This window comes from Halichoeres trimaculatus, unplaced genomic scaffold (genome assembly GCF_033239565.1).
Source record: "Halichoeres trimaculatus isolate MK-OKI-2021-1 unplaced genomic scaffold, fHalTri1.1 fHalTri1_scaffold_12, whole genome shotgun sequence".
Taxonomy (NCBI): domain Eukaryota; kingdom Metazoa; phylum Chordata; class Actinopteri; order Labriformes; family Labridae; genus Halichoeres; species Halichoeres trimaculatus.
In genome coordinates this window covers 36,275,796-36,302,944 of record NW_027437190.1, presented here as the reverse complement: position 1 = coordinate 36,302,944, position 27,149 = coordinate 36,275,796, and the positions used below count along the sequence as shown (strand labels likewise).

The window sequence follows — 27,149 nt, the reverse complement described above, 5'->3', positions numbered from 1 at the left end:
TAAAGTCTGTTTTTATTTAATCTCCCTCTGACATTCAGCACAGCTCTGTATCTGTCATTAAATAACAAACGCCGACCTCCTGTTAGAGCTGGTGTAAAGGCCACAGCTGCACATTTCTCCTCCTCAGCTCAGAGGGAGCATTAAACACAGCAAATCAAAGGTGCACTCACAGTGCCCCCTGGTGGACACCCAGAGAAAAGTGTTGCATGCTCTGTTCCTGTGCCCTCTCTGTGAAGCCTCCAGATCTGTCCACGGCGTTAGCTTCTTATTTTTATTAGATCTAACGTGTTTTATGACGACAAATTAAGAAGCGCTCCCTTCAGGCCCAAACAGACGCCTCAGCGAGCGTCAAAACATCCATTTTGCTCGGTTCCTGACGGACAGACGGCGCCGTCAGCCCTACCAGCAGGCCTCGAGGCGTTGAAAGCTCTCCTTCAGCTTCATTTCACACAGAAACAAACAATGAGAAACCTTTCCACACGCCAATCTCCACACAATGCCCGTCAGTCCGATGAGCACCTGAGCGTGATTATGCTAATTTCAGGTAATTAGCCAAGAAACCTGCGAGTGCTAATGAGTTGTTGCAGGAAGAGTGGAGGCTAATTTAGGATAATGAGCCTCACACTGTTTGCTACGAGCGCAGAAAGTGAAGTCTGTGTATTTTAAGGACGGGTGTTCAGTCTCAGCCGCCCACAGACTCATCGCCACGCAAACAAACGCCAAACCAAAGTCTTCGCCACTCACAGCCCGTTTCCTTTCCCCTCTTTTCTCCACCACCTGCCACAAACACGCCTCGCTGCTGCTGCTATTTTGGCTCCGTCAGCCCATTGACCTGACAGACAAGTGTCAGGGCAGAGCCACATGTCAGCTGCAGGTGGAGGCTCTCAGCAGGGAGCCCAGGAGCTGAGGAGCAGCAGGGATCAGTCCGAGGTCAGGGTTACAGAGAGGGCTGCAGGTGAGGGCTGTGCACCACCGTCTCTGCTCCATCAGCTGCTCCATCAGCTGCTCCTGGTGCACATCCTGACGTTTCTCTCTCTGGGACAGTAACTCTCCTTCTGCTCATCTTCCAGACGAGGCTGGTGTCTGCGCAGGCTGCCTGAGGTTTCATGAGGTTGTGTGTGAAGAAGGTAAAATCACAGGTGACGTCAGAGCTTTCCTTTGCTGCTTTAACTCTTCACGCTGAAGCAAAGTGTTTGTCTCTGCTCAGTTTTTCAGTTAACGCAGGCGTCAGTCAGGAGGTCTGAGCCCTCTGAAGATGTACGGCCTCTACTTGGAAGCGGTGAACGACTACATCAACGAATCCTACGGGGAGGATGTGTGGAGGCTGATCGAGAACCGGGCGGAGATCCCACACCTCAAGTTCGTCAGGCACCAGATGTACAAGTGGGTGCTTGTTTCAGTAGATAACGTGTGTTTATTCGAGCTTTAAGAGGCACAAAGTGAGAACGCTGAGCTCAAACTTTAGAGAAGGAAGCAGCAGGAGAAGAAGACGAGGAGCCAGATTCATTAGGTTAATGCTCGCCGTCCGTTTAGGAGCCAGAGCCCGTTAGAGCGAAGTGTAACTGCTGACTAATCTCTCTGTAGTTCACCATGAGCGTGCACTTTACAAGCTGACACAAAAGTTTCTCCATAAAGTTGTAACTCTTGTTTGTTTGATTAATGTTTGAATTATTTAGAGACTCCAGGGAATTTAATTTGCACCCACCGCCACCGCCACCACCGCCGCCGCCGCCTGCCAAACGAGACTAAGCGTTGGCCGGGCCAGATCATCATTTCCATTAATGTGTCCTCGAGAGAGAGGCTCGTTTTTAACAGAAGCTTTTATCCATGAATAATCCAGGATTAGGTCAGAAGATGCATCACACGCTCCCGTTGTTTAGCTCAGACTTTATCTCTACGGAAGCCCTCAAAGGTCAGTTTTCTTTGAATAACAGGTTAATTATGGCTGTTTGGTGAAAAAGCTCAGAGAAGCAGGCTTCAGTCGCTTCAGTGGCTTCAGTCATGGGACCAGCAGTGGACAGGCAGCTTGGTACGCCACCTTCTGGTTAACGACCGCCATCAGCCCATGGTTTGAAGAGAGATGTCTCGTGTGTCCAAAAGGTCGTTGAGTCGTGTTTTTGTCAACTCAGAAATAAAGAAAAGGTGAAGTCCATGATGTCACCACAAGACCTGCAGATCTAAAAAACCACAGACAGCGTTCTTCTTTTACCTCTGTACGGGTTTGAAGCCAAAAAACCCGTCACAGGCGCCACCGTCGCACAGCCAGAGTCTGCGCAGTGAAGAAACTGAGGGGAGCCGGGTGACCAAACAAAAGTTTTATTCTTTCTAAACTCTAATCCAAGGGTGTTCAACCTGTGGTTCTGGAGCCTCATGTGGCCCTTTGACAATTTGCAGTGGCTCCTTATAGCTTAAAAAAAAACATTATTTAAAGGAAGAATTTCTATTTTTCTTACAGAGGGTATTGATGAAAAAAAAAAAAAAGACTTACACTAAATCAAACAAGTTGGCGTTTTGTCAAGCCAAATATGCATCAAATCTTGCAATAAAGATTTCAATTTTTTAAATGAATTTAGCACATACTGGGTAAAAAAAATGATATTTTTTTAAATTCTATTTTTTTATTCAAAGTTAAAAAAAAACAAAACTTTTTTTTTGTAGATTAAGCATGTTTCTTTAAATTTTTTGCAAATGTTGTGCTTTTTTTTTAATTTCTGGAAAAAAGAAATCCAAATTATTTAAATTTATTTCCTTTTTCAAAAAAATGCTGGTTTTTGAATTAATAATTTTTCTTTTTTTTTGGAAAATTTTCTCAAAGTTCTACAGTTTTAAATTTTTTTCATCACGTATTTTGGGAAATTTGCAAATTTTTCAAAATTTAAAATTTTTGAACAATTTTGCAACTTATTGAACTTTCATAAATAAGGCAATCAAACATTAACATTTTCTAACACCAAAAAGGCATCAAATCTTCTAATAGAGCTTTCGATCAAAAAAAACCAAAAAACTGCCAAATTTTGTAGAAATCTTTGCTTTTTTTTAATTAATTTTACTTTTATTTTCCCCAAAGTAAGCAAAAAACATTCCACATTTTTTTGAAATTGTTGCAAATTTCAAGATTTTTTGAAATTCTCCTTTATTGTTATAATATTGAAATTACATTTTTTAACAAAAAAAAATCTGCATATTTTTTAAACTAGAACTTATTTATATTTTGGAAAATTTGCAAATTTTTCAAAATTTTAAATTTTTTGAAACATTTTGCAACTTATTAAAATTTCATATATTAGGCAATTTTGTCTCGTTTCTGATGTTTGTGACAATTTTAAAATATTTCCAAAATTTAAAAAAATGAAGATATTGCAGTCACAATTTTTTGAACACAAAAACAAATGTGAGGTCAAACCCTGTTTTTAACCTTGAATAACTGATAAAAACAAATTTCCAGAAAAAAAAGAGGTCTGGAACACAGCGCAGCCCAATTATATCTTCATAATCCCACAGCATATGATGAGAGGAACATTTCTACAAGGTTTTATTTTTTAAAGTGTGATCACAGCCCATCTGAACTGGGAGACAGAGTTTTTGACCTATACTGCAGCCAGCCACCGGGGGGAGCAGTTCTTGAGGAGACCTCACATCAGTCTAAACCAAATGACGTCCATTATTTAGTCTATTGGTAAAACTCATCCAGGTCCTGATACATTTTAAGAACATAGGTGCATTGATTGAGTGACAGAGTCAGACCTGACCCTGTTTGGAAAAGGTTTGGACTCCCCTGACCCACATGGTCCCTTCCTCCTGCAGTGATAACCTGATCCTGCGGCTGGCCAAGGCGGCAGGAGAGGTCCTGGGAAAGACTCACGATGAGCTGATGTACGCCTTCGGGGTCTACATGGTGAAGAGGATCGGGAACTACGGGTACGAGCGCATCCTAAAGGTACGGATCAAACGTCTCCAGCTGACACCATCAGACTCTGCCTCTTTAAATCGTTCCTGCTGTTAAACCTTCACCTGTCTCTCCAGGTGTTGGGTCGAAACGTCCGTGACTTCATCAACGAGCTGGACAACCTGCACGAGTATTTCCGCTTCTCCTTCCCCAAAGTGCAGCCGCCCAGCTTCTGCGTAGAGGAGGAGTGTGAGACCAGCCTGACGCTGCACTACCGCAGCACCCGCAAAGGCTTCACCCAGTTTGTCAAAGGTGAGGGGGGTCGCAGGTAAAGGGGGGATGTCACAGGTGTGTCTGTGGGTTCGTTCAAAGTCCATCCATGAATATCTTCTGCAGCGTTTGGTGGTTTGCTCTTCATGTGTCATTTTCCTCTCTAACATGTTTGAATCAGACGTTTCCTGGCCTGGTCAGAGGTGGATGAGGCTCACATGAAGTCTGATCAGACAGTTTTACTAAAATCAGACCTGAACTCCCTCAGGTGTGATGTTTTCAGAGCAGGCCGTCCTCTCTGTCTCTGCAGCTGTGTCTGTGTGTACAGACGCTGTCGGCCGTGTTCAGAGTAAAATAATCCTCTGAAGTTTCTGCACAATGGGACGAGCTTCATCCACCCTGACACAGTCACTGATTCAAAGTGAAACTGCGCTCCGCTCTCCAGTTTACTCTGAAATTAAGCTCACAAAATCCAATTTCGAGCCAATCCCGTGCAATAAGCTGAATCTGACCTGGACACAGCCATGACCAGTGTGTGTAATCGACTCCTGCAGGCCAGCTCTCTCAGGTGGGACGGCAGTTTTACAACACAGACATCGAAGTGGAGATCCTGTCCAAAGAGGAGACCGAGAAGATGACCTACGTGGTACGTAACAGGGCGTAATGCTTCACCCTGTGTTTGCTCCATCAGCATAAAAACGATCAGCTCCTGACGAGACGCTGTGAACAGGTTTGTTTACGCTCCAACAGACAGGGTCACTGGATCCAGGTAAGAGGAGCAGGAGCCCGACAAAAGCAGAGTATAAAACAGGAACAGAGGACGATGGAGACAGAATTCACAGCGTTCTGGTTACCATGGTTACCATGGTCAGACTGAAGCGTGTGTGTATAACATCATTTAACTAAAACCTGAAAACACAGCTTCATACCTCTGTTACCTCCTGTCCTCTGCTAGCATCACTGTCACTGTCTGAAAACAGGTCTTTGTTCAGGGACAGAGCGAGGTTTACAGAGTGTCAGACTCTGGGCCTCCTTCAGGGGACATGAAGTCTCCAGGGCCCGTTAGAGCCCAGAACATGACAAAGACCTGAAATGTAACAGTGACCCAAAAAGTAATACAAACAAAAGTAATAAAACCCAAAATTTAATAATTAAAAATAATATTAATAAAACCGCAAATTTAATAACTGACCCAAAATTTGATAATCAAAATAGTTATTAAACCCTAAATCTAATTAAAAAAATATATTAATAAAACCCCAAATTTAATAACTGAGCCAAAATTTAATCGGAAAAAAAGTAATCAAACCCTAAATTTAATTTGAAAGAAGAGTAATAAAACCCCAAATGTAAATGCTCCTATATAACTATATAAATTTAAAAATAGTAATATTTTTCTATATTCTTTAAATTTCTAATTTCATTTTCTTATGGTCATTATTCTTTTTTTTTTTTTTTTTTGCGTTATTGCACTTTTTTGTGAGCTGCTGTGAAAACAAAAAAACTCCCAAGGGGATCAATAAAAGAATATTCAATTTAATTTTGTTATTAGATAAATAAATAAAATCTTAATTTAGAAAAAATAATTAAAACCTGAAATGCAATAACTGACACAAAATGTCAAAAAGAAAATGTCATAAAATCCAAAACTATATAAATTTTTGCTTCAAATGTAACAACTTGTTACATTTTAGCTTTTATTTATTAATTTATTTTTATTCAAAATTTTCGATACACTTCAGGCTCAGCACTTTTGTCACATTATCAACCACTTAAATCTCTTTTTAATGGTTCTTTATTATTAATTTGTTCATTTATTTATTTATTTATTTATTATTTAATTTTTTCATCACATTTCAGTCTCTGCAATTTTGTCACATTATCAACCACTTAAATTGCTTTATTTTTTACTATTTTCTTTATATATCTTGTGTTAATTTGTATCTTTGTAGAGCAAATAAACTTTGCTTTCCTTGCTTTATATTTCAGGCTTCATTACATTTTTCTTTAAATCATATTTTGGGTCATTGTTACATTTCAGGCTCTAACAAGTCTCCCCTATTTTAATTAAAAGGAAAAAAATAATAATAATAAACTAGTTTGTTGAAATAAGAAATGTATAAATCACCACAATCCAACACTTAGCTGAAACTTCTGAACTTCCTGTTGAGATTTCGCTTTGGTCAGAGACTTCTGAATAGGTCTAAGTATGATGGTTATGCTCCTGAAACTTCAACCTGTAGCTGAAAGTAGCTGGAGGGGCTGTGTTTCTCTCAGCTAGGGGGCGCTCTGGAGCAGGTACCAGCACAAAAACACTGGAATCTTATATTTTCCGCCATGACTGAATTTTGTGGTGTGTTTCGTTTTGACTTGAAAGGTGCAAACGTTGCGGTTAAAGAGGGGGATGGACAGAATAATGATAGGCACTAAGGTTTAAAGAGGGGCTTCACCACAGCTGCAGGTGGCGGCTCAGGCCTTAATGAACAATCCACTCTCTGGGTTTCAACCACTGAACTTTTCAGTGTTTGTTTTGAACTTTCAGTCCTGAAACAGTCTCCCAGATTAATTTAGGTCAATGCTTTTTGTGTGTTTCCTACAAACCCTCCTTTAACTTTAAACATGAAAAACAAAAAGAGATGACATCTCCTGAGCCAGGAAAGAAACAAGGCCACCATGGCAGCAAAGAATAAAAACTCTCCCTGGGATGAATGAAGTGTTTCTAATTCTGATAACAGATGACTCAATCCACAGCTGCTTTTAGCATCCACACCAGCTTCTCTGTGACCTGAAGTTTCTCTGTGACCTGGTGTTTCTCTGTGACCTGAAGTTTCTCTGTGACCTGAAGTTTCTCTGTGACCTGGTGTTTCTCTGTGACCTGGTGTTTCTCTGTGACCTGGTGTTTCTCTGTGACCTGAAGTTTCTCTGTGACCTGAAGTTTCTCTGTGACCTGAAGTTTCTCTGTGACCTGAAGTTTCTCTGTGACCTGGTGTTTCTCTGTGACCTGGTGTTTCTCTGTGACCTGAAGTTTCTCTGTGACCTGAAGTTTCTCTGTGACCTGAAGTTTCTCTGTGACCTGAAGTTTCTCTGTGACCTGGTGTTTCTCTGTGACCTGGTGTTTCTCTGTGACCTGGTGTTTCTCTGTGACCTGAAGTTTCTCTGTGACCTGAAGTTTCTCTGTGACCTGAAGTTTCTCTGTGACCTGAAGTTTCTCTGTGACCTGAAGTTTCTCTGTGACCTGAAGTTTCTCTGTGACCTGAAGTTTCTCTGTGACCTGAAGTTTCTCTGTGACCTGGTGTTTCTCTGTGACCTGGTGTTTCTCTGTGACCTGGTGTTTCTCTGTGACCTGAAGTTTCTCTGTGACCTGAAGTTTCTCTGTGACCTGAAGTTTCTGACCTCTGAGTTTCTGACCTATGAGTTTGGTCCCCGCTCGTCCAGGTTTACAAGATGAACTTTGACAACGCCGCCTTCAAACACCGCATGCCTCAGCAGAAGACGGCGCCCAGCTACGAGAAGCTGCCCATGAAGCGAGGGATCTTCTTCGACATGTTCCCCTTCAGCGTCATCTTCCGCCGGGACATGACCATGTACCGCATCGGAGACGGCCTGAAGGAGGTTTTCTCCGACCTCCAGGGGAAGAAGGTCAACGAGGAGTTCACGCTGGTGCGGCCAATGCTGGAGTTCAGCTGGGACAACGTGAGTCTGGAAGGTTCCTCACAGCTTTCTGACGCTAAACCTGACCTTTTAACAACCCCACCACCTCCAACCGCAGATCTACACCCACCTCAACAACGTCTTTGAGCTGCTGTCCAAAGCCGTGGTGGAGAGCAAGCAGAAGGTCAACATCCCCAAGCTGAGCAAGGAGGAGCCGGAGGAGAAGGAGGAGAGCGAGAAGGCAAAGAGAGAAGAAGAAGCAGGTAGAGAGCTTTTCCTCCAATCATTAATTCATCCCTGGGTTTGCATTATGGATCAGAAAGGTTCATTTAGAGTGGACCGGATCAGGACGGGTCCACATGGTCATCCCTCATCTACCGCCAAGGTTACAGCGTCCGGGCGGAGCGGTGTGAAATATTCATGGCCTCTTCAGGTGGTGGTGAATTTTAAACCAGGGAGAAAGTCCAGATATGATTCCTCATTTAAAGACACGTTTAGACCGGCAGCGTACTCAAAGCTGAGACGGACGAGAGTCTGAGACCTCAGGAGGTGCTGATGGAGAGACGCTGACAGAGCAGCGCCCTGCAGGAAACCACACACAGAGACTGATCGATGTCTCACAGCTGACTCTGTTAACTCTCTCTGTCTCTGTCTCTGTCTCTGTCTGTGTCAGAGCAAAAGGCCGTGGAGGAGATGAAGGGCACAGACCAGGAGTACAGCAGCGCTCTGACTCAGTACAACAGCTCGGCAAACTCTGGAGGGGAGGACATCGAGCTGCTGGCCTTTCAGACCGTCACGGGTCAGTGTTAGCTAACAGAGCTTTGTCTGTAATCAGTTTTCTGTCCAGCTGTGTCCAGCTGCCCTGATGGACTGGACCTGTCCTCTGTGTCCTCTGTCTCCTCTGTGTCCTCTGTCTCCTCTGTGTCCTCTGTGTCCTCTGTGTCCTCTGTTTCTCAGGAAAGTGCAGTGAGACCATCTTTGAGGACATGCGGGAGCCTCCGAAGAAGCCTCTGCACCTGAAGGGTCAGATGAAGTACGTCCCCCAGTGGGACTCGCTCATCTTCCTGGGCACGCCCATGTAAGGAGACTTTTTCAGCTCGGGTTTAATAGATATAAATATATAAATGTATTTATATAAATTTATTTATATAAATATATAAGTATATATCCTTATATACACACGTGTCATGATCTCATGGTGTGACAACAGCTTTGACTGGAAAGTGTGGGTTGTGTCCTTACTGCAGTGTCTGAACATCCTTTGTTGTTGTCTTACAGCCCTCTACTGGTCTGGAGGTGTAGTGCAGTTGTTGTTTTTTGTCATCTCTCTGTACGACACTGGCCTAAGTAACACGATCTCCCCACTTCTCCCAGCTGTGGTGGAGACTTAGACAAACAACAGGAACCATCCAGTTCAGGAGGATTAGTTCCAGGAACTAAAATACAGTTGCAGTCAAATATTTATGACAATTACTAAGAAAATCAATGTGAAATTAATGAAGAAAAAACAACGCAAAAAATATAGGTGTTAGTAGTTACAATAATGAGATAAATAAGCCACAAATATGAGGTAGAAAGTCAAAATTATCAGGAATAGTCACCAACAAAGAGAGAATAAAAGCCATGTGTACGAGCTGAGATGTCTACATTTTGAATTTAAAGTCCCAATAATCAGATAAAAAATATCAAATATGAGCAAAAAAAGTCCAAACTCTGAGGAAAATATCTGAAAAATCAGAAGAATAAAAAATGCAAGTGTGGGCAGAAAAAATCTGAATTTTGAGATTAAGGTCTAAACTGGTAGTAAAAAAAAACATAATTATGAGTTTTAAAAAAATAAGTCATGAGCTTACAACCTTAATGAGCAAAATAAATAAATTTCAAAACCAAAATCAAATCTATTCCCTATAGAAAATAAAATAAATAAGAAAATCCCAAGAAAAATCATCTGAAATGTTAAAAAAAAATCTTGATCATTCTCACAAAGTCAATTAAGAGATAAAATGTCTAAATCCTGTGCTTTAAAAACATAATTTTGAGCAAAATAATAATATAGAAATAATATTTAGGAGATTTAAAGTCAAAGTTGTTTGATTCACGATATCAAATTGTGAAAAGTCAGTTATAGAAATATATAAAATAAAATGAAATAAGATAAAGTCAAAGTCCTGAGAATGATGGTGTAAAAATGATGTTAGTGAAGATGAGGTGATAAAATCATCTTCATTTTTAAAACTCCAAGAAAAGAGGATCACTAACCACAAGTTTCCCAGAGCTCTGATTTCTGATTATCTGATTGTTACGTCAGGAGCTGGATCTGTTTCTGATCAGCTGTTTGAGCTGATTTTAACACCTCACCTGTTTCAGGGAGTGTGTGTCCTCTCGTTTCTTCGCTGGACGCTGAAACACGTTCAGATCTCAGGCTCCATCACCGTCAGGTCGATTCAGAGACACAGCTGGGAGAATTACAGGAATTAAAAACTGCCTCATAGTGTGAAAAGAAGTGAAACTGAAGCTGAAAACTTTATTATTTTGACTTCATTCCCCTGGCAGGATAAATGAGTCTGTGTCTCTGTCGTCCTGTTATTGAGCTCTGGTTTGTCTCATTAACTAACGTCCCTCTGCCCTCAGTCAGGCCGAATATTTCAGCTGATTCACTGAATGAATTCCCGTCCCTGTCTCAGTGTCCTCGTCCTGTTTTTCCTGCAGTATAGAGACGGTGGAGGACATGATAAAGATGGGAGTGTACGTGAACGACCTGAACCTGCACGACTCCAGCAGAGAGCTGATCCTGGCCGGGACGCAGCAGTCGGCCGAGCTGCAGCTGGCCCTGGATCAGGTGAGGAAGAGCCCTGAGGAGGCTGGATCGTAGCGTCTCTGAAAACACACAGTTTATAAACCTGAGTGACCCTGAACAGACGTCAGGTATGAGCAGACACTCAGAGGCTCCCTCAGCCAGGTGAGCTCAGGTGGAAGCTCCTCTGCGTACAGGTTTCACAGGTTTCACCCATTCAATCCACTCTGGTCACGCCGCAGAGATGTGGATTAAGAGGATTAGAGGAAGCAAAGAGGGATTTTGGGCTTTGACAGAGGTGAGACTGTAACTGTAGACTCCTCTGATCCTCCAGGAGCAACAGAAATACGCTCAGCTGCAGGAAATCATCAAGAAGCTGGACGAGGAGAAGAAGAGAGGAGACTCTCTGCTGTACGCCATGATCCCCAAAGCTGTGGCCGACCGCCTCAGGAAGGGCATCACGGCGCTGGAGACGTGTCAGGTACCAAACGCTTAAAACCACCAGGCAGGGAGGTGGAAATAAACACAAAAAGATGATTTTAAGCTTTTAAAGTCCTGCTGACTGCTCCCTGTGCAGCTGAGAGTCAGAGGTCAGCTCAGAGACTCCTCATTCAGCCTGGATCTAAACCCAACAGACTCATTTCCTGTTGTATCATGTGACACATCTTAACAAAACTGCTAGCTATGGTGGCTACATGCTAAAATGAGCCTTTTTTTTTTTTTTTTTGAAAACTCTTGAAAAGTTGCTCCATCATCCTTTACTTTTTACTTTTGTTGACTCTTTAGTTACAGATTGACAGAAAATTACTGCAGTTTGAAAAATAAAAGGGTCAAAACTTTAAAATGATGAAAAGACACATTAAAAAGTTGAGGAAAGTTATCAAAATAAAAGTCACAAATTGAGTGAAAAAATATGATTACAAGATGAAACTTCATAGTTATGGACACAAAGCTCTCATAATGAGGCAAAGACTCAACATAATGTGACAAACAAATCACAATTACAAGAAAAAGTCCTTATAAGGAGCATAAAAGTCGCTCATTGAAGCTAAATGCCAAAAACGTTGAGGTAAATTCATGGGGGAGGAACGAAATTAAGCAACATAAAAAAGCACAGAAATAAATTCAAAGATGCTTGAGGTAAAATTATGTTAGGAAAAATTAAAAGGTCTGGACTTTAGTGTGTGAGTGCAGGGACTCCCTCATCAGCTCCCTCAGTCTGGCTCTGGTCATGTGGGACTGAAATTCATACAACAGCTCTGAATCACTCACAGTTTTTACAGGATTCAGACGAAGACGCATCAGTCTGGATCAGCGCTTCACTTCACACACAGGACACAGGACGCTGCTGCTCGTTAGGAGACCATAACTTCATCCAACATCCATCTTAATGTCACACTTTATGTAGCCTTGGTTACATTTGATCAAAATTAGAATAAAAAAAGAGGAAAAAGCTGATGTTTTTCTTTTTCTTTTTTTTTTTTTTTTAGATTTAAAACTTTGCAATATTCTGAAAAGTTGTGTCACATCATGAGCGTTTCTGATCCAGAGCTCTGGATCTAATTCATGTCAAGAGTTGACTTTCTGTTACACCCTCAGTAAATAGTCAAAAGTTTGAGCTATCAAGTCTCAATTATGAGATAAATAGTTTAAACAACTTCTTCTGTAAATAGTAATATCGTCTACTTTTCTTTATTTCTCTAAATTTCTTATTTCGTATTCTTATTAATATTTAATTTATTATTGCAAATGTTTACCTTGACTGTGAGCTGTTGTGACAGTAAAATTCCAATAGATGGAGGATCAATTAAAAGTTTTGATTTTAAAAGAAAAAAAAAATGGACGCTTTAGGCCAAGGGGGCTAAATTATGGCATAAACAGTCTAAATTATGGGCTAAATTTATTTTATTTTAAGCTGAAAAATTTTGTGGTATTCCTTTAAAAGGCTAAATTTTCAGCTAAAATTATACATTTTGATCTTAAAGTCTAAATTATGGGCAAAACTCTCAATTTTGAGCTGAAAAAAGCTCAAATAAAAGAGAAAGTAAAAGAGAAAAAAATGTAATATTGGATAAAAAGACACATAAAAGTTTAAAAAAAAAAAGAGTCAACATTGAGATAAAAGGTCTGGATGCCAAGATATGCCTTAAAACCAAAATTCAGAGTTGAAGTTATTTGATTATATCATAGCAGCAAATGTGTGAAAAACAGTCCAAACATTGGGAAATTCAGTTTTACCGACGGTTTAAAAACATGAAATCATGAGAAAGTTTGTCCAAAAACTGAGACAGAAAATCCAAATTTGAGACAGAAAGTTAAATCAGTCAGTTAATCTGTTGTTATTAATAAATCCAAACTGGGACCTTTAAAAGATCAAACATGAAGAAAACAAAGTGTAACAGGAATAAAAAAAGGAGTCCAAACAGATGTTACGAAGCTATGATCGTTATCGTGTGATAAAAAGTCAAACTTTAAGGGGATGGTTTTATGAATCCACGGCCGTACGGCGAGCAGCCACACACCTGAAGGACTGATCCAGGTGTCCCGTCCTCCAGGTGTTCCCTGACGTCACCATCCTGTTCAGCGACGTGGTCAAGTTCAACGAGATCTGCATCCACATCACGCCCATGCAGGTGGTGGACATGCTCAACGAGATCTACATCGTCTTCGACACGCTCAGCGAGAAGCACAACGTCTACAAGGTCAGTGTGTGACGCCGAGGACGGCGAGGACGGCGAGAACGCCACGGTACGTTTCATTCCTGTTCTCACCTCCACCCCTCCCCTCCGCCCCAGGTGGAGACCATCAGAGACGCCTACATGGTGGTGGCCGGCGTCCCCAACAAGACCACCTTCCACGCCCACCACATCTGTGACATGGCTCTGGACATGCTGAGCTCCATCGACCACCTCAAAGACCCGTCCACGGGGGACAACATCCAGATCAGAGTGGGTGAGTGTCAGAGTGGGTGGGTGTCAGAGTGGGGGGGGTGTCAGAGTGGGTGAGTGTCAGAGTGGGTGGGTGTCAGCGTGGGTGGGTGTCAGAGTGGGTGAGTGTCAGAGTGGGTGAGTGTCAGAGTGGGTGAGTGTCAGAGTGGGTGGGTGTCAGAGTGGGTGAGTGTCAGAGTGGGTGGGTGTCAGAGTGGGTGAGTGTCAGAGTGGGTGGGTGTCAGAGTGGGTGAGTGTCAGAGTGGGTGGGTGTCAGAGTGGGTGAGTGTCAGAGTGGGTGGGTGTCAGAGTGGGTGAGTGTCAGAGTGGGTGAGAGTCAGAGTGGGTGTAAGAGTGGGTGGGTGTCAGAGTGGGTGAGTGTCAGAGTGGGTCAGTTTCTGTAAACGACGGCTCTTATCAGCATATAAAGTCATAATCAGTCATTAATTAACTCGTCACCATGGTAACCGTCAGCTCAGAGCTCCTCAGCAGGAAGTCATGAACCAATCAGCTGATTTTAAAGTCTGTGCCCGCTGAAAGTCACAGAGTGAAGAGTGTGAGCTCTTTGATTGAAGGGGAAACAAACTTTGCTCAAAATTAACAGTTCAGTCTTCAGTGCTTCTGAACAAACCTCCTCAGTTATAATTAAAGCTTTTTTAATGAGTCAGGGTCGAGATGAAAGCAGATCAATAAAGACCACCAGGGAAATAAATCCTGAAAACAAAGTTTGGATCCGTGAGAGAAAAGAAGCAATGAAACATGATCTGAGGGATTAACAATATTTAACTGTAAAATTTTAGAAGAAGCACTTTTTTAATGTAAGTTCATTTTCTGATGTAGATTGGAAAGAAATTTCTGCAAAACAGATTTTTTTAAAGATTTTATTTTGAATTAATTTAATCTAATTTTAATTCTATTTTATTTGATTCATTTTTACATTTATTTATTTATTTATCAATTTATTTATTTATATATGTATTTATTTATTTATCTATTTATTTATAAATTTATCTCTTTATTAATTTATGTATCTATTTTAATTTCATTATTTATTTGTATGTTTTTCTGTATTTGTATAATTTATATCTTAACCGCATTTTTTTTTTTTTTTTCTTGATAATTGTTAGCCCCAACACACCAAGACAAATTCCTTGTATATGCAAATGTACTTTGTAATAAAACCTGATTCTGATTTAATAACTTAGCCTTGACAGAAGAATAAATAATAATAATAATAATAATAATTATTATTATTATTATTATTATTATTATTATGATAATGATTTATTTAGATTTTAGTAGCAACTTGTCTAAATTGCAAAAATGTTTAGGTTGTATAAGGTTACAAATCTAAAAATAAAAATGTTATAATATAATTTGTTAATTTTTAATCTGTGAGGAAATCAGTGCAGGCAGAGGAAATGGCTTTTTCAGGACTCACAGGGTTTTTCTGTTTTATTTCACCATTCAGCTCTGAACTTAGACCGTCTTATTGATAAATTATTTATCTATTTATTTGTTTGTTTGTTTGTTTGTTTGTTTGTTTATCAGGGACAACACATATTAATCAACACTTCTTTTTACATTGATAGTGTAAATATGCCAGAGTTAGCCATAAGCTAATTTTCATCTGTAGTCCCTGAGCAGGTTGTTAAAAAGTGGAAAGTTAAAACCATTCATGCAAAAACAATACAATACAATACAAAAACAAAAAAAAAAACAAAAAAAAAAAACATGAGGGTACAGAGCGTCTTTAGGGAAGTATGGTAGTAAATTACACTGAATGCAATGCATTGTGGGATGTATTGTGGATTGTCATAAATCATGATGGAAGCACAGTGAATGACTGTGACAGTAATGTAAATATGAACCAATCACGGAGCTCCTCCTCCTTCCTGTCTCAGGTATCCACTCAGGTATGGTGGTGGCCGGAGTGGTGGGGCTGAAGATGCCCCGTTACTGTCTCTTTGGCGACACGGTGAACACGGCTTCGCGGATGGAGAGCAATGGAGTGGTGACTACACAAACACACACACTCAGAAGCACATCAGTCGTGTTTCACCGCGCTGAATAACTCCAGCAGGAGTCTTCCTCCTGATTTCACTTCATCATGTTCAGGAAACCAGAGGACAGAGTCATTTCCTGTCTAATGCGCGTGCTGCTCTCAGTGAATATAACAGACTAATCACTTCATTTGCTCCTCATTTCTTCAGTAATAAAATTTAATGTTGTGTTTTTGTGGGAAATCTGCTCCATGATGAGAGGGAAATTGAAAGGAAAGGAGTTTTCAGGCTGAGTTATTTTATCATGGAGTTATAACCGTGAACAGAGTCTCATCAGTGACCTGATGTCTCCACTGACCTCACTGACCTCTGAGGACTGAAAACACGCAGCGCTGAGGCTCAGTTTTGGCTTTAGCAGCTGTTTTGTGTGTGTTTGTCTGTCTGAGCAGGGCATGCAGATACACATCAGTCAGACCACCAAAGACCACCTGGAGCACGAGCCGTACATCATCGAGGAGAGGGGCAAGATCTTTGTCAAGGTAAGTGGCATCTGCAGACCTCTCTGTTGAGCATCCATGAATAAGGAGTGGCAGGTGATCGATGCTCAGTGAAACAAACATGAATGTAGATGTAACACATGCCAAACTGTCAGTGACACCTGCCAATCAAACAGTGTGTCACTGATGAAGTGGCAGGTTACATAGAGTGATGGAGAGGTGTCACTGTGCAATTGGCAGGTGTCATTGAGTGACTGGCAGGTGTCGCTGTGCAATTGGCAGGTGTCATTGAGTGACTGGCAGGTGTCACTGAGTGAATGGCAGGAATCATTTAGCCACTGGCATGTGTCATTGAGTGACTGGCAGGTGTAATTGAGTGACTGGCAGGACTCATAAAGCCATTGGCAGGTGTCATTGAGTGACTGGCAGGTGTCATTGAGCAATTGACAGGTGTCATTGAGAGACTGGCAGGTGTCACTGAGTGAATGGCAGGAATCATTTAGCCACTGGCAGGTGTCATTGAGTGACTGGCAGGTGTCATTGAGCAATTGACAGGTGTCATTGAGAGACTGGCAGGTGTCATTGAGCGATTGGCAGGTGTCATTGAGAGACTGGCAGGTGTCATTGAGCGATTGGCAGGTGTCATTGAGTAACTGGCAGGAATCATTTAGCCACTGGCAGGTGTCATTGAGTGACTGGCAGGTGTCATTGAGTGAATGGCGGGTGTCATTGAGTGACTGGCAGGTGTCATTGAGTGAATGGCGGGTGTCATTGAGTGACTGGCAGGTGTCATTGAGTGACTGGCAGGTGTCATTGAGTGACTGGCAGGTGTCACTGAGTGACTGGCAGGTGTCACTGAGTGACTGGCAGGTGTCATTGAGTGACTGGCAGGTGTCATTGAGTGAATGGCGGGTGTCATTGAGTGACTGGCAGGTGTCATTGAGTGAATGGCGGGTGTCATTGAGTGACTGGCAGGTGTCATTGAGTGACTGGCAGGTGTCATTGAGTGACTGGCAGGTGTCACTGAGTGACTGGCAGGTGTCACTGAGTGACTGGCAGGTGTCATTGAGCGATTGGCAGGTGTCATTAAGCCAGTGGCAGGTGTCATTAAGCCAGTGGCAGGTGTCATTAAGCCAGTGGCAGGTGTAAGTGAGCAATCCGCAGGTGTCACTGAGCAACTGGCAGGTGTCATTTAGCCGTTGGCAGGTGTCACAGAGTAAATGGCAGGTGTAAATAAGCAATCAACAGGTGTCACTGTACAAACCCCATAAAGTGATCGACAGGTGTCACTGGGTGACTGGCAGGTGTCACTAAGTGACTGGCAGGTGTCACTGAGTAATTTGAAAAGAGTTAATAAGCAATTTGCAACTGTTATTGCAACCGGCAGCTATCATTTAGAGATTGGCATGTGCCACTGAGAAACGGTAGGTGTTGCTGAGGAATTGACAGCATACCATATGCAGCTTTGTGGTTTCCACCATACTGGGGGAAAAGGACCAAAGCATTCAGACCACATTATAGCCATCATAACAAATAGGTACAGACCATTTTAGCCTAAACATGCACGACGTTTCATGGCATTTCATGGCATTTCATGGCATTTCATGGCATGGCGAGGTCAAACTTCTCAACATGTTCCTCTGTTTGGCAGCACTGCCACCTCAGTGAAGGTTACCATTCATAAAGAGCATTACTTAAACTCAGCTGCATGAGGCTGGGTCATGCGGCATGGCGTGGCCTACTGTGGTGGTCAGACATCGTCATACAGAAGGTTCCTACCAATGAGGTGCTGGAAATAAACCCAATACTGTGGTGTTGCATTGGGTGCAACAATTGGTAGGGTTTACTGACATGGTCTAAAAAGAGGAGCATCTGCTGCTACACTGAACAACAACATCTGACACCTGGGCACAGGTTCCTCTATGAAGGAAATCAACTGAATCTGAATTTCCAGATATTATTATTCTCTATCTTGCAATAACTAACAAACCAAAAAAAAGGAACCTACCAGCACACTGCATGAGTTGAACCTGGCGTGGAGCGGCGTGGCGTGGATTGGCGTGTCCTGTGGGCAGGGTTTACTTCTCCCCTCTCTGCGCCTGACTCCTCGGTGAAGTTTCCTTCCTGTAGGGAGCATCAGAGGAGACACCTGCTGGATTATTTGAGCGACACGCCTCATTAACTCTTGACATGCCTCCTCGGTGGTTGAGGAGCGTCTGGATAAACAGAGCGCGCTGTCATCAGCAGTTTTTCTTTCTTTTATTTCTAACCCTTCACAGAGTGAGCAGTCTCACCCTGTCATCTCCTACTAACCAACATCTCTCTGTACAAACAGATTTCATTAAAACGCTCTTTTCTTAATGCGTCTTCATGACCAACTCCTCTTCCTCCTCCATCTCTCAGGGCAAAGGCTACATGAAAACATACTGGCTGAAAGGGAAGAAAGATCTATCGTTCAAGACCCCGGCAGAGCTGCGCTACAGCAGCGAGCAGAAAGACTCGGAGGACAAGAGCTCTAATGGGTGAGTCGACAAAAGGCGAGCAGCCAGAAAGCAGAGACGGCTTTTCTTCTGTACTCGGCGTGGACTCTGTGTGCCCCCCGCTGAGCCGGTCGCCGCTGCGCTCACTGCTGCGCTCACTGCTGCGCTCACTGCCCCCTGCAGCTGCAGACTTTAGTTTGTCTGGGAGACTCACGCTGACCACCAAAACAAAACTTTGGCTCAGATACGGAGAGAAACCCTGGAGCGTCGTGAAGTTAGACGAGGAGTAAAATCTTTTTACAGTGATACAGAACATAAAGCCCTGAGACTCAGAGTTCATTCAGCGAGATGATCCTCTGATCTATTTACTCGTTTGGGGAAAATATGATTGTGAAATACACGACTTGGATGTTGAGGATTTATCTGCGGCGCTGGGACAGCTTCAGGCAGGATAAACCCAATCATATCTGAGACCAGTGTTTTCACAGCCATCACTCCTCGGGCCAAATGTGAAATGTTTTATTTTCTGCTGCGTGATCACGGATAAAAGCTGAGACAAACTCTTACTCTGAGCACAACGTGCAAAAAACCAGCAGTTTGCATGATCGGCTGAACAAAAGGAGAGTTTACACAGAGAGCAAACTTTAGAGGAGGCGATGTGAGCGTAGACTGAGCGCTGGTCGGATTATTGAAGTGTTAAAGAGGAGGACAGGAGCAGCTGCTTATCATCCAGACTCAGTTTATCTCTGTGTCTCAAGCTTCATAACCTCTAGTTTAAGGTCTGAGGCCTGAGGATGTTTGACTCCTGTCATTTATCGGATGGTGAGTTAGAAAAGAGGGAAAGTCCGTTAAAGAGAAAACTACAAAGATGGCTGAGAGCTAACGACCAAACCGTGCCGTAGACAGGGAGAAGGAAACAGGAAATGACACAACACACTTATAAGACCGCAGGGAGTTATTTGTGTTATTAACATTTTGCAACAGGCAAAGTAAAGACCAGCACACAGACCGCCCAGTCTGAGACCTGGGTCATGATGAAGGATCCAGAAAACCACGTCCAGACAGAGACCTGCTCCAGATCTGTCAGGATGATAAGGATCCAGTGTTTAAGGACTGATCATCATCAGAGTTAATACTTTGACAATAAACCGTAGTTTGACTGTTAATGAGGGATGGGAATTGATCAGATTTTGTCAATACTGATGCCCTTATCAATCTGATTCTTTATCGATTCCCTTATCAATTCCTGTTGTGAATTTTCTTGGTACAAAAAGTATCTTTACAGGTTTTCTGTGTCAACAACATTTAATTGAGTTTATCCTGTAAGTGAATAAAATGTAACTGGTCCCTGAGTCTGGATATTTCTGGGCATAATTAAACAGAAACAGGTCAAAATTTCACACAATGTGACGTTGGTGTTCTGTGTTGTTATATATTAATAATTCAAGTAGGCCATCTAGTGTCTCAAAGTGGTTATAGCAACGGTTTAAGTTGTTTGGAACCTTTCCGTAGTTATGAAGTCAGCCATTAGCCTTTCATTAGCCTGTTAGCTTTTAGCATTTGAAATTCTCAGTATTTTAATCTTTTATATTAAGAGTTGATGTGATATGATTTAACTGCTAGCATATCAATGCAGTTTCCTATGTACGTTAGCATCAAGCTTGTGCTTTTTGTTATTTTGGTAAATAAGGTGATTTATACCATGTTGAATGTACTGAATATGAATCTCCTGAGAGAGAGTGATGAACATTTCTTTATGAAGTCAGTTCTTCAGGAAAACTTCAAGCTGAAAATCCTGAATCAGAGTTTTCTTGGGAAACGTTAGCTAACTGCTAAGCTAAGCTAGCTGCAGCAGACTAGTCGATGTAAGGCCCAGCAGCTCTGACACAATGTAAAGAATTGATAAGGGAATCGTTAAGCTCAAAGGCTAACGATATCAATGGATTGAAACATTTCTTATTGATTCTCAACAGGAAGCGGGTTTCCATTCCCAGCCCTACTGTGAAAATCTGTTTCTTTAATTTTCCTCTGATCATTTCTCTCCATGCTAAGTCCTCAGTGTCATTTTTGGTCCAAACCTCAGCTCCAAACTAAACTGGATTCAGAGTTTGATCAGTTAATCTGACTACGCGTTTCTCCTGATTCGATTCTTTTACGTTTATTTTTTGGGGTTCGGTTCAATTGAAATCGCAATTATTCAGTATTTCTGATTTTTTGAGTTTCAGTTCGCTTTTTAACACCACACCAAGTGAAAAAGATGAATGATGATGATGATGATGATGATAATGATGATGTCTACAGACTATACCAGGAGCCATATTCTCCCCAAAAAAAGAAAAAAAAACACATTTGAGTCAGTTTTGTGGATTTTTTCAGGGATCTGAAAACTCTTTTTTTCAACCCAGCATATAAAAAAAGATTAAAATAAAGGATTCAAATTTAAAAAAAAAATCACAAAAAAAAAAAAAATCACAAAAATGTTTAAAGAAAAAATCCTGATAATTCAACACATTGATTTTTTTTTTCCTCCCATTCGACCATTTAATAACCCTCAGACACAGACGCCGTGGTGTTTCGGCGTAAAGTGTGACCCTTTTAAATGGAGGCTGTAACCTGTCAATTATTGACACCTTCAGCTGAAAGTCTCCAGTTAGCACGGTCACACTTTGCTCCAAAACACCGCTGGCTCTGTCTCTGAGAAAATTCAGCGTTTAAAGAAGGCTAACCCGTCTGAACAGATGGAGCTAAACGCTGTGTTTGTAATGATGAAGGTTGTAAATGCTGATTCTGTTTCATTAATAACTGTTTATAACCTCTGCTAATATCCACCTGCCAGCTCCACAAGCCCCAACGCCAAGCGCATGGCCTCCAACCTCCACATCCCCGGCAACGACGAGCAAGCCGAAGGGAAACCCAGCCCCAACGAGCTCCCTCTGGACGCCCTTCCCCCACCAGAGGCCGCCAGCGAGCTCCTCTCCGCCTCAGCCGAGCCCCCGGAGAAGGAGAAGGCCAAAAAGACTAAGAACAACAAGGGGGCGCGGCTGGAGGTGCCCCAGGGGAACTTCCTGTCAGAGTCCCCCAACCCCGACGACGGGCTGGAGAACCCGGGTCCTTTCCTCAGCAGCAAGAGGAACAGCTTCAGGCAGCAGTACGTCAAGCTGCCCGCCAACCTGCCCATGCGCAGCGCCGCCTGCGCCATCCTGTGAGCAGATGGTCGGCGTGTGAGGGTACAGGGCGACTCTGAAACACAGTCACTGAGGGGAAATCAGGGGAGACAGGGGCTGATCCAACATTTCTAACATTTCTAACAGAGTTTCTGTGAGTTTAAAGCAGCAGCTCCTCATCGCTTCATGTTTCCACACATCAGAAGATTCACACACAGCGCCGTCACTTATCTCTGAGTCTCTTCCCCGGTAGATCAGCGAGCAGGCGTCAGGTTTCACAACACGCCTTCCTGATGTCAGCGTTTGAAAAGAGGAAGTAGTACATCCTCTGACAAACGCTCAGAGAAAGACACAACTTCAAAGTTTAACTCCTGTAGCACACACACACACACACACACACACACACACACACACACACACACACACACACACACACACACAGACACACACACACACACACACACACACACACACACACACACACACACACACACACACACACAGACACACACACACACACAGACACACACACACACACACACACACACACACACACAGACACACACACACACACACACACACACACACACACACACACACACACACACACACACACAGACACACACACACACACACACACACACACACACACACACCATGAGTCGCCTGATTTCAGCCCCTGATGTTTTATTTCACTGATCCAACAACACGTCCCAGCAGGAGCAGCTGTTTGTGGACGCTTTGTCTCTGTGATCAGTTTGTGTCTGATGATGTTGAGCTGTAACTTTAGAGTAGTTTTCACAGAGTCTGTTTCTCTGTCTCTGTCCACTGTACGATGGTGTGTATTTATATAAAACTTCATGTACAGACACTCCAACGCTCCTCCGCTCAGTTTCTGACTCCTGACCTTGTCAAAGTGGTTGGTGGTTTCAAACGTCTCTGGCCTCAGTTTCCCTCTTCTCAGTTTCCCCGTGGCCCGGGCCACTTCCTCTCTGATCGCTTACTATTAAAAATGTTCATTTCATGGGGTGCTGGTTTCTCTATAATTCCCCAGGAAGACGTTATTTAGCTTCATTATGAGCCTCGTGGCTGACCTTGAAAGAAAAGCTCTGCTGAAGCAAAAGTTCATGAAGAAATGAGACGGTTTTTTACCTCCATGGAAAGGTGAGAGGATCGTCTGAGACGTCGGACACTGTGAGTCAGAAGCTTTTCAGGGGTAACAACAGTTTTAGGGGTCCTACTTCAATATCAAATATCAAATCATTGTGTCACAGATCTCAGTACTTAGAAGGAAAGCAACATGAAAACAAGGAATCAAGGATAAAAACAGGATACGACAGAAATACGATCGATCATAGGTTGATAAAAACAGGATGAAATCAAATCAACCGTCAGTCCAGAGAAATAAGGTTAACAAAGTTTGTTCTGAGCGAGTATCAAGTCATTTGGTCCAAGACTCAAATTTTTTTGTTGTGGGGAAGTCAAGTCAAGTAGAGTGTAGTCAGTGGTTTTATCTCAGGTTTAGATCTTGCAGAGAGAAACTTTATCTTCTTAAAGTAAAAGTCAGAAATCCCATCAGATCAGTCTGCAGCTCTGCGTGGATTAAACCAGATATTTAATGTTATAATGGAGAGGTTTAATTATATTTAATATGTCATTTATCATCAGGCACTAATTTAGCTGCCTATAGAGCCTGACCATGTGCATTAGTTTTTCTGGCATAGGGTCCTTTCTCCTCCTTCATACAGAATAACAGAGTGGACTAAAAGAAGCTACAGCTGGAGGAAAAACTGATTTCCAAGTCTAGTCTCAACTTTTTTACCCTGAAGTTAAGTCGAGTTGCAAGTTGTCAAATTTGTCTGGCGCACTCCATCCACTTTGAATAATATTTAGATCAGTTAAAAAGCGACCTGCCTCAGAAACACCAGGCTGGTTAATATCACCTGTTACCATCACCAAAAACCAACGCGCCACCTCGGCAATTTGTGCCGTTCTGTGTGGAGAGACAACAACAACAACAACAAAGAAGACATGTCTGGACGAGGAATTGTCTGGGCAGACGTGGGTACTACTACTACTACTGTGTCTTCATTCTTCAGGGGAAGTGAAGCTAAGCAGCGACGGCTAAATCAGACTTTAGACCAACACGACCTACACAAACTCCTGACACTTCTTCAAGCCGGTCACAGGGGTAGGTTCAGACCATAGACTGTAAAAAAATACTAATTGGACGTTATCTTGCTCGGCTCGAAGTGAGGTCTCCACAAAAACTGCTCCCCCTGGTGGCTGGCTGCAGTATAGGTTAAAAAATCCATCTCCCCAGTCATTCCAGATGGGCTGTGGTCAAACTTTAAAAAATTAATACACCTGGTAGAAATGTTTCTCACGTCTGATTGTTGTGTTGATTTGAAGATATCATTTGGCTGCCTTGTATCCAAGTCCTCTTTTTTCTGAATAGTTTTGTTTTTATTAGTTATACGAGGTTAAAAACGAGGTTTTACGTCACGTTTAACGATGACGTTCTCGTGTATTTTTTTCAGGGATTGTAAAATATGTCTGGAGGTAGAGTCAGGAAGTGATTAGACTCTCTAAAGAAAAAAAAAATATATATATATATAATATAATATCACAGTTACAGTGCAGAGGCATTCAGTGTATTTCAGCCGTTAACCTTTTCTTTTCACGCAGCACAAAATTTGGTCTGATCCAAAAAAATAGATGCAGAAAATAGACGAGGTCTGCTTGACGGCAGAATATGCATCAACATCACTTGAGACTAAAAGTTGAAGAAATCACAAGACAAGTGGAGATTGAGGAAAAGGTTATAAGAATAAAAACTACATCAGAAACACAAGAGGTGAGTCACTGTTTTTTAAGTTAATATCCCCATTGGAGTGAATGGAGTCAGCCGTCCTGGGTCTCTGAGTCAATCTGAGGCCGTTTCTGAACCCAAACAAAGTTTCCTGGTAACGAAGCGTCTCCCTGCAGCTCTTCACGTCCAGAAAACAAACGACACACAGCTTTTATATTCGATCACGCCGAGAGGGGAGAGTGAATCCCTGTTCGCTGCAGACCCATCAGATTAAATCTGAGGCCTCCCCCCGACCAGCATCTGTTCACCTCCATCCGAGCTCGCCGTCTATCATCATCATCATCATCATCATCATCATCATCATCATCCGGCGAAGGCGCCTCAGCTCCTAAACCTCCGTCCATTTCAGCCCCAAATCTTCAGGAGCAATTTTCCAACCTCAGCGGTTATGAGGTCAGTTATTCCTGTCTGAGTCATCTGCTGATAACACACTGCTCTCATGTGAGTGTGTGTGAGTGTGTGTGAGTGTGTGTGTGATCTCATAATGAAAGATAAGAGCAGTAATTAACCTGATCGTATTGTCTCATCACCAAAACGAGGAGTGTGTGTCAGCTGTGTACAGCAGCAGGTCAGATCATTCCAGGACGAGTGGCTGCACACACACACACACACACACACACACACACACACACACACACACACACACACACACACACACACACACACACACACAGAGGCAGATATTCAGCTGAGAGCTCCCTGCCGATGTTTCTTTGTGAGATGTCATTACACGATAAAGAGGAAGCCATCAGGAAACCGCTTAAGCACTACTTCCTGTCTGTTGCTATGGTAACAGACCTCGTTCTGTGTTGCAAAGTTTACCGTGACTTTACTCCACTTAATTTCTTGCAGAAGGGCCGGAGTAGGTGGCACAACAAAGAGGCAGGTGTGTTTCTGCGTGGACCGCGCTCTGGTGGTCGGGGGTCCCATCGGGCGCTCCTCTCAGTCCAGCTGGGCTCAGCGCCACCTTTGACCCCGACATCTGACAGCAATCACGGTCTGAGCGAGCTCATTGGACGGGTCTTTTCTCTCTCTGCTGAGCGGCCTGAGCGTGGGCCAGCAGCCTGTCAGCACAGCTGGTTACCATTCAGATAAAGCTACAGATAAACAAACGTCCTGAGAGGCAGAGACACTTCCTGGTTCCTGATGAATCGCTGGATTCAGACGCCGCAGACGCACAGACCTCTCCATGTTCCCACCAAACAGCAGCAGGCTGCATCACGCTCATCATCTCCTCTGTATTTACTCCTCACTGATTTAAAAACTGGTCTCTAAAGACTTTTACAGCCAGCAGCTCAAACAAAGCTCCTTTCATCAGAGACACTGACCTTCAGCTTTATGAGCCGCTGCTGTGATTACAGAGAGCTGCCACTCTCTAAGTCTCTGCTGTAGCACAGTTAATTATTACAGAGGCTCAGCGCTAATTCATGTCACACTAACCATGATCAGTCACATCTCTGTATGTGTGGAGGATTAAAGTAAGATCACACACTGGATAAGACGGTTACTGCATTAAGAACAAACGTCCTTTATCAGGCAGAAACCTCCAGCAGAACCAGACTCCTGTTAGACCGTCTACAGCAACGACCCAGACCGGAGGTCTGCAACCTTTACTTCCTCAGGAGACACAAAATATACTTTATCTTCACGACGAAGACTAAAAAAGTTTATAAAATCCTTTACAAAGTAAGAATCTAGTGTATTATAATCTAAGCCAGAAGTTTTATGTGTGTGTTTATAAAACGGTTCATGTGATGTCCAAGTTTTTAAATTTTTAATAAAACTGCAAATATTCAACTGAAAGAAAATGTAACATATTTAATTTGTAAAAATTTAAGAAAAATTCTTTAAGTTGCAAAACCTTAAAAAGTTTTTTTAATGCATTTTTTAAGAAAAAATAAATAAATTGTGTAAAAGTAAAAAAAAAATGAAATTTCAAAAATTGGCAAAAAAAATCATAAATTTACAAAAAAAAAATTCAAAAATTGTTATTTTACAAATTAGCTAAAGTTTTTGAAAATGTTTTTTTTTTAAAGATTTTAAAAAATGGAATTAAATTATTTGAAAAAAAATTGCATAAATTCAAAGATTTTGAAATTTCTAAAAATTGCAAAAAAAAAAAAAAAGAAGAAGAAGTTTTGTTTGGAAATAAAGTCAAAAGTTGAAATTCTAAAAAACTGGCAAAAAAAAATCATAAATCTACAAAATAAAATTTCAAAAAATGTTATTTCACAAATTTGCTAAAGTTTTTAAAAATGTAAAAAAAAATAAAATTAAAAGATTTTTTTAAATGGAATTAAAATAATTTGAAAAATTGCATTAATTCAAAAGATTTTGAAATTTCTAAAAATTCCAAAAAAAAAAAAAAAAGTGTTATAATAATACAATGAAATAAAAAATAATTTTGGTTTTGGAAATAAAGTCAAAAATTTAAATTCCAAATAATTGCAACAAGTTCAAAAATTATTTGTACAAAAAGCACCCCAAAATTTTAATGTTTTATGGACAGATGTGATGCATACAAAGTTAACAAAATCTTAACGTGATTTTATTCAGTGTCAGTGTCTTTTATCATGAATACCCCCTGTAAGAAAACCTTTTTTTT

At 41.8% G+C, this 27,149-nt stretch overlaps 1 protein-coding gene across 2 annotated transcripts; it reads left to right on the top strand.

Annotated features, from left to right (window-relative positions):
• The first annotated feature begins 876 nt into the window (after positions 1-876).
• LOC141800292 (soluble guanylate cyclase 88E-like) lies at positions 877-22,148 on the top strand. 2 transcript variants are annotated; one of them, XM_074682723.1, is made up of 18 exons: positions 877-955; positions 1,071-1,127; positions 1,208-1,383; positions 3,805-3,937; positions 4,024-4,198; positions 4,711-4,802; positions 7,592-7,849; positions 7,926-8,070; positions 8,481-8,606; positions 8,765-8,885; positions 10,517-10,646; positions 10,936-11,082; positions 13,157-13,303; positions 13,397-13,553; positions 15,433-15,542; positions 15,981-16,070; positions 18,432-18,550; positions 21,345-22,148. In XM_074682723.1, exons 3-18 carry the CDS (start codon positions 1,256-1,258, stop codon positions 21,712-21,714), a joined length of 2,448 nt encoding a protein of 815 aa, XP_074538824.1. In that variant the 5' UTR covers positions 877-955; positions 1,071-1,127; positions 1,208-1,255; the 3' UTR covers positions 21,715-22,148. The 2 variants fall into 2 exon arrangements, with proteins under 2 accessions (XP_074538824.1, XP_074538823.1); XM_074682722.1 differs by having other exon boundaries at positions 916-1,127.
• The last annotated feature ends 5,001 nt before the right edge of the window (positions 22,149-27,149 follow it).

Excerpts from the sequence above, each read along its gene's own strand:
- LOC141800292 (XM_074682723.1), top strand. The coding sequence starts at position 1,256 with ATGTACGGCCTCTACTTGGAAGCGGTGAACGACTACATCAACGAATCC. Across the intron at positions 1,384-3,804 it reads GTCAGGCACCAGATGTACAA|TGATAACCTGATCCTGCGGC; the intron begins GTGGGTGCTTGT and ends TTCCTCCTGCAG. Across the intron at positions 13,304-13,396 it reads AGAAGCACAACGTCTACAAG|GTGGAGACCATCAGAGACGC; the intron begins GTCAGTGTGTGA and ends CCTCCGCCCCAG.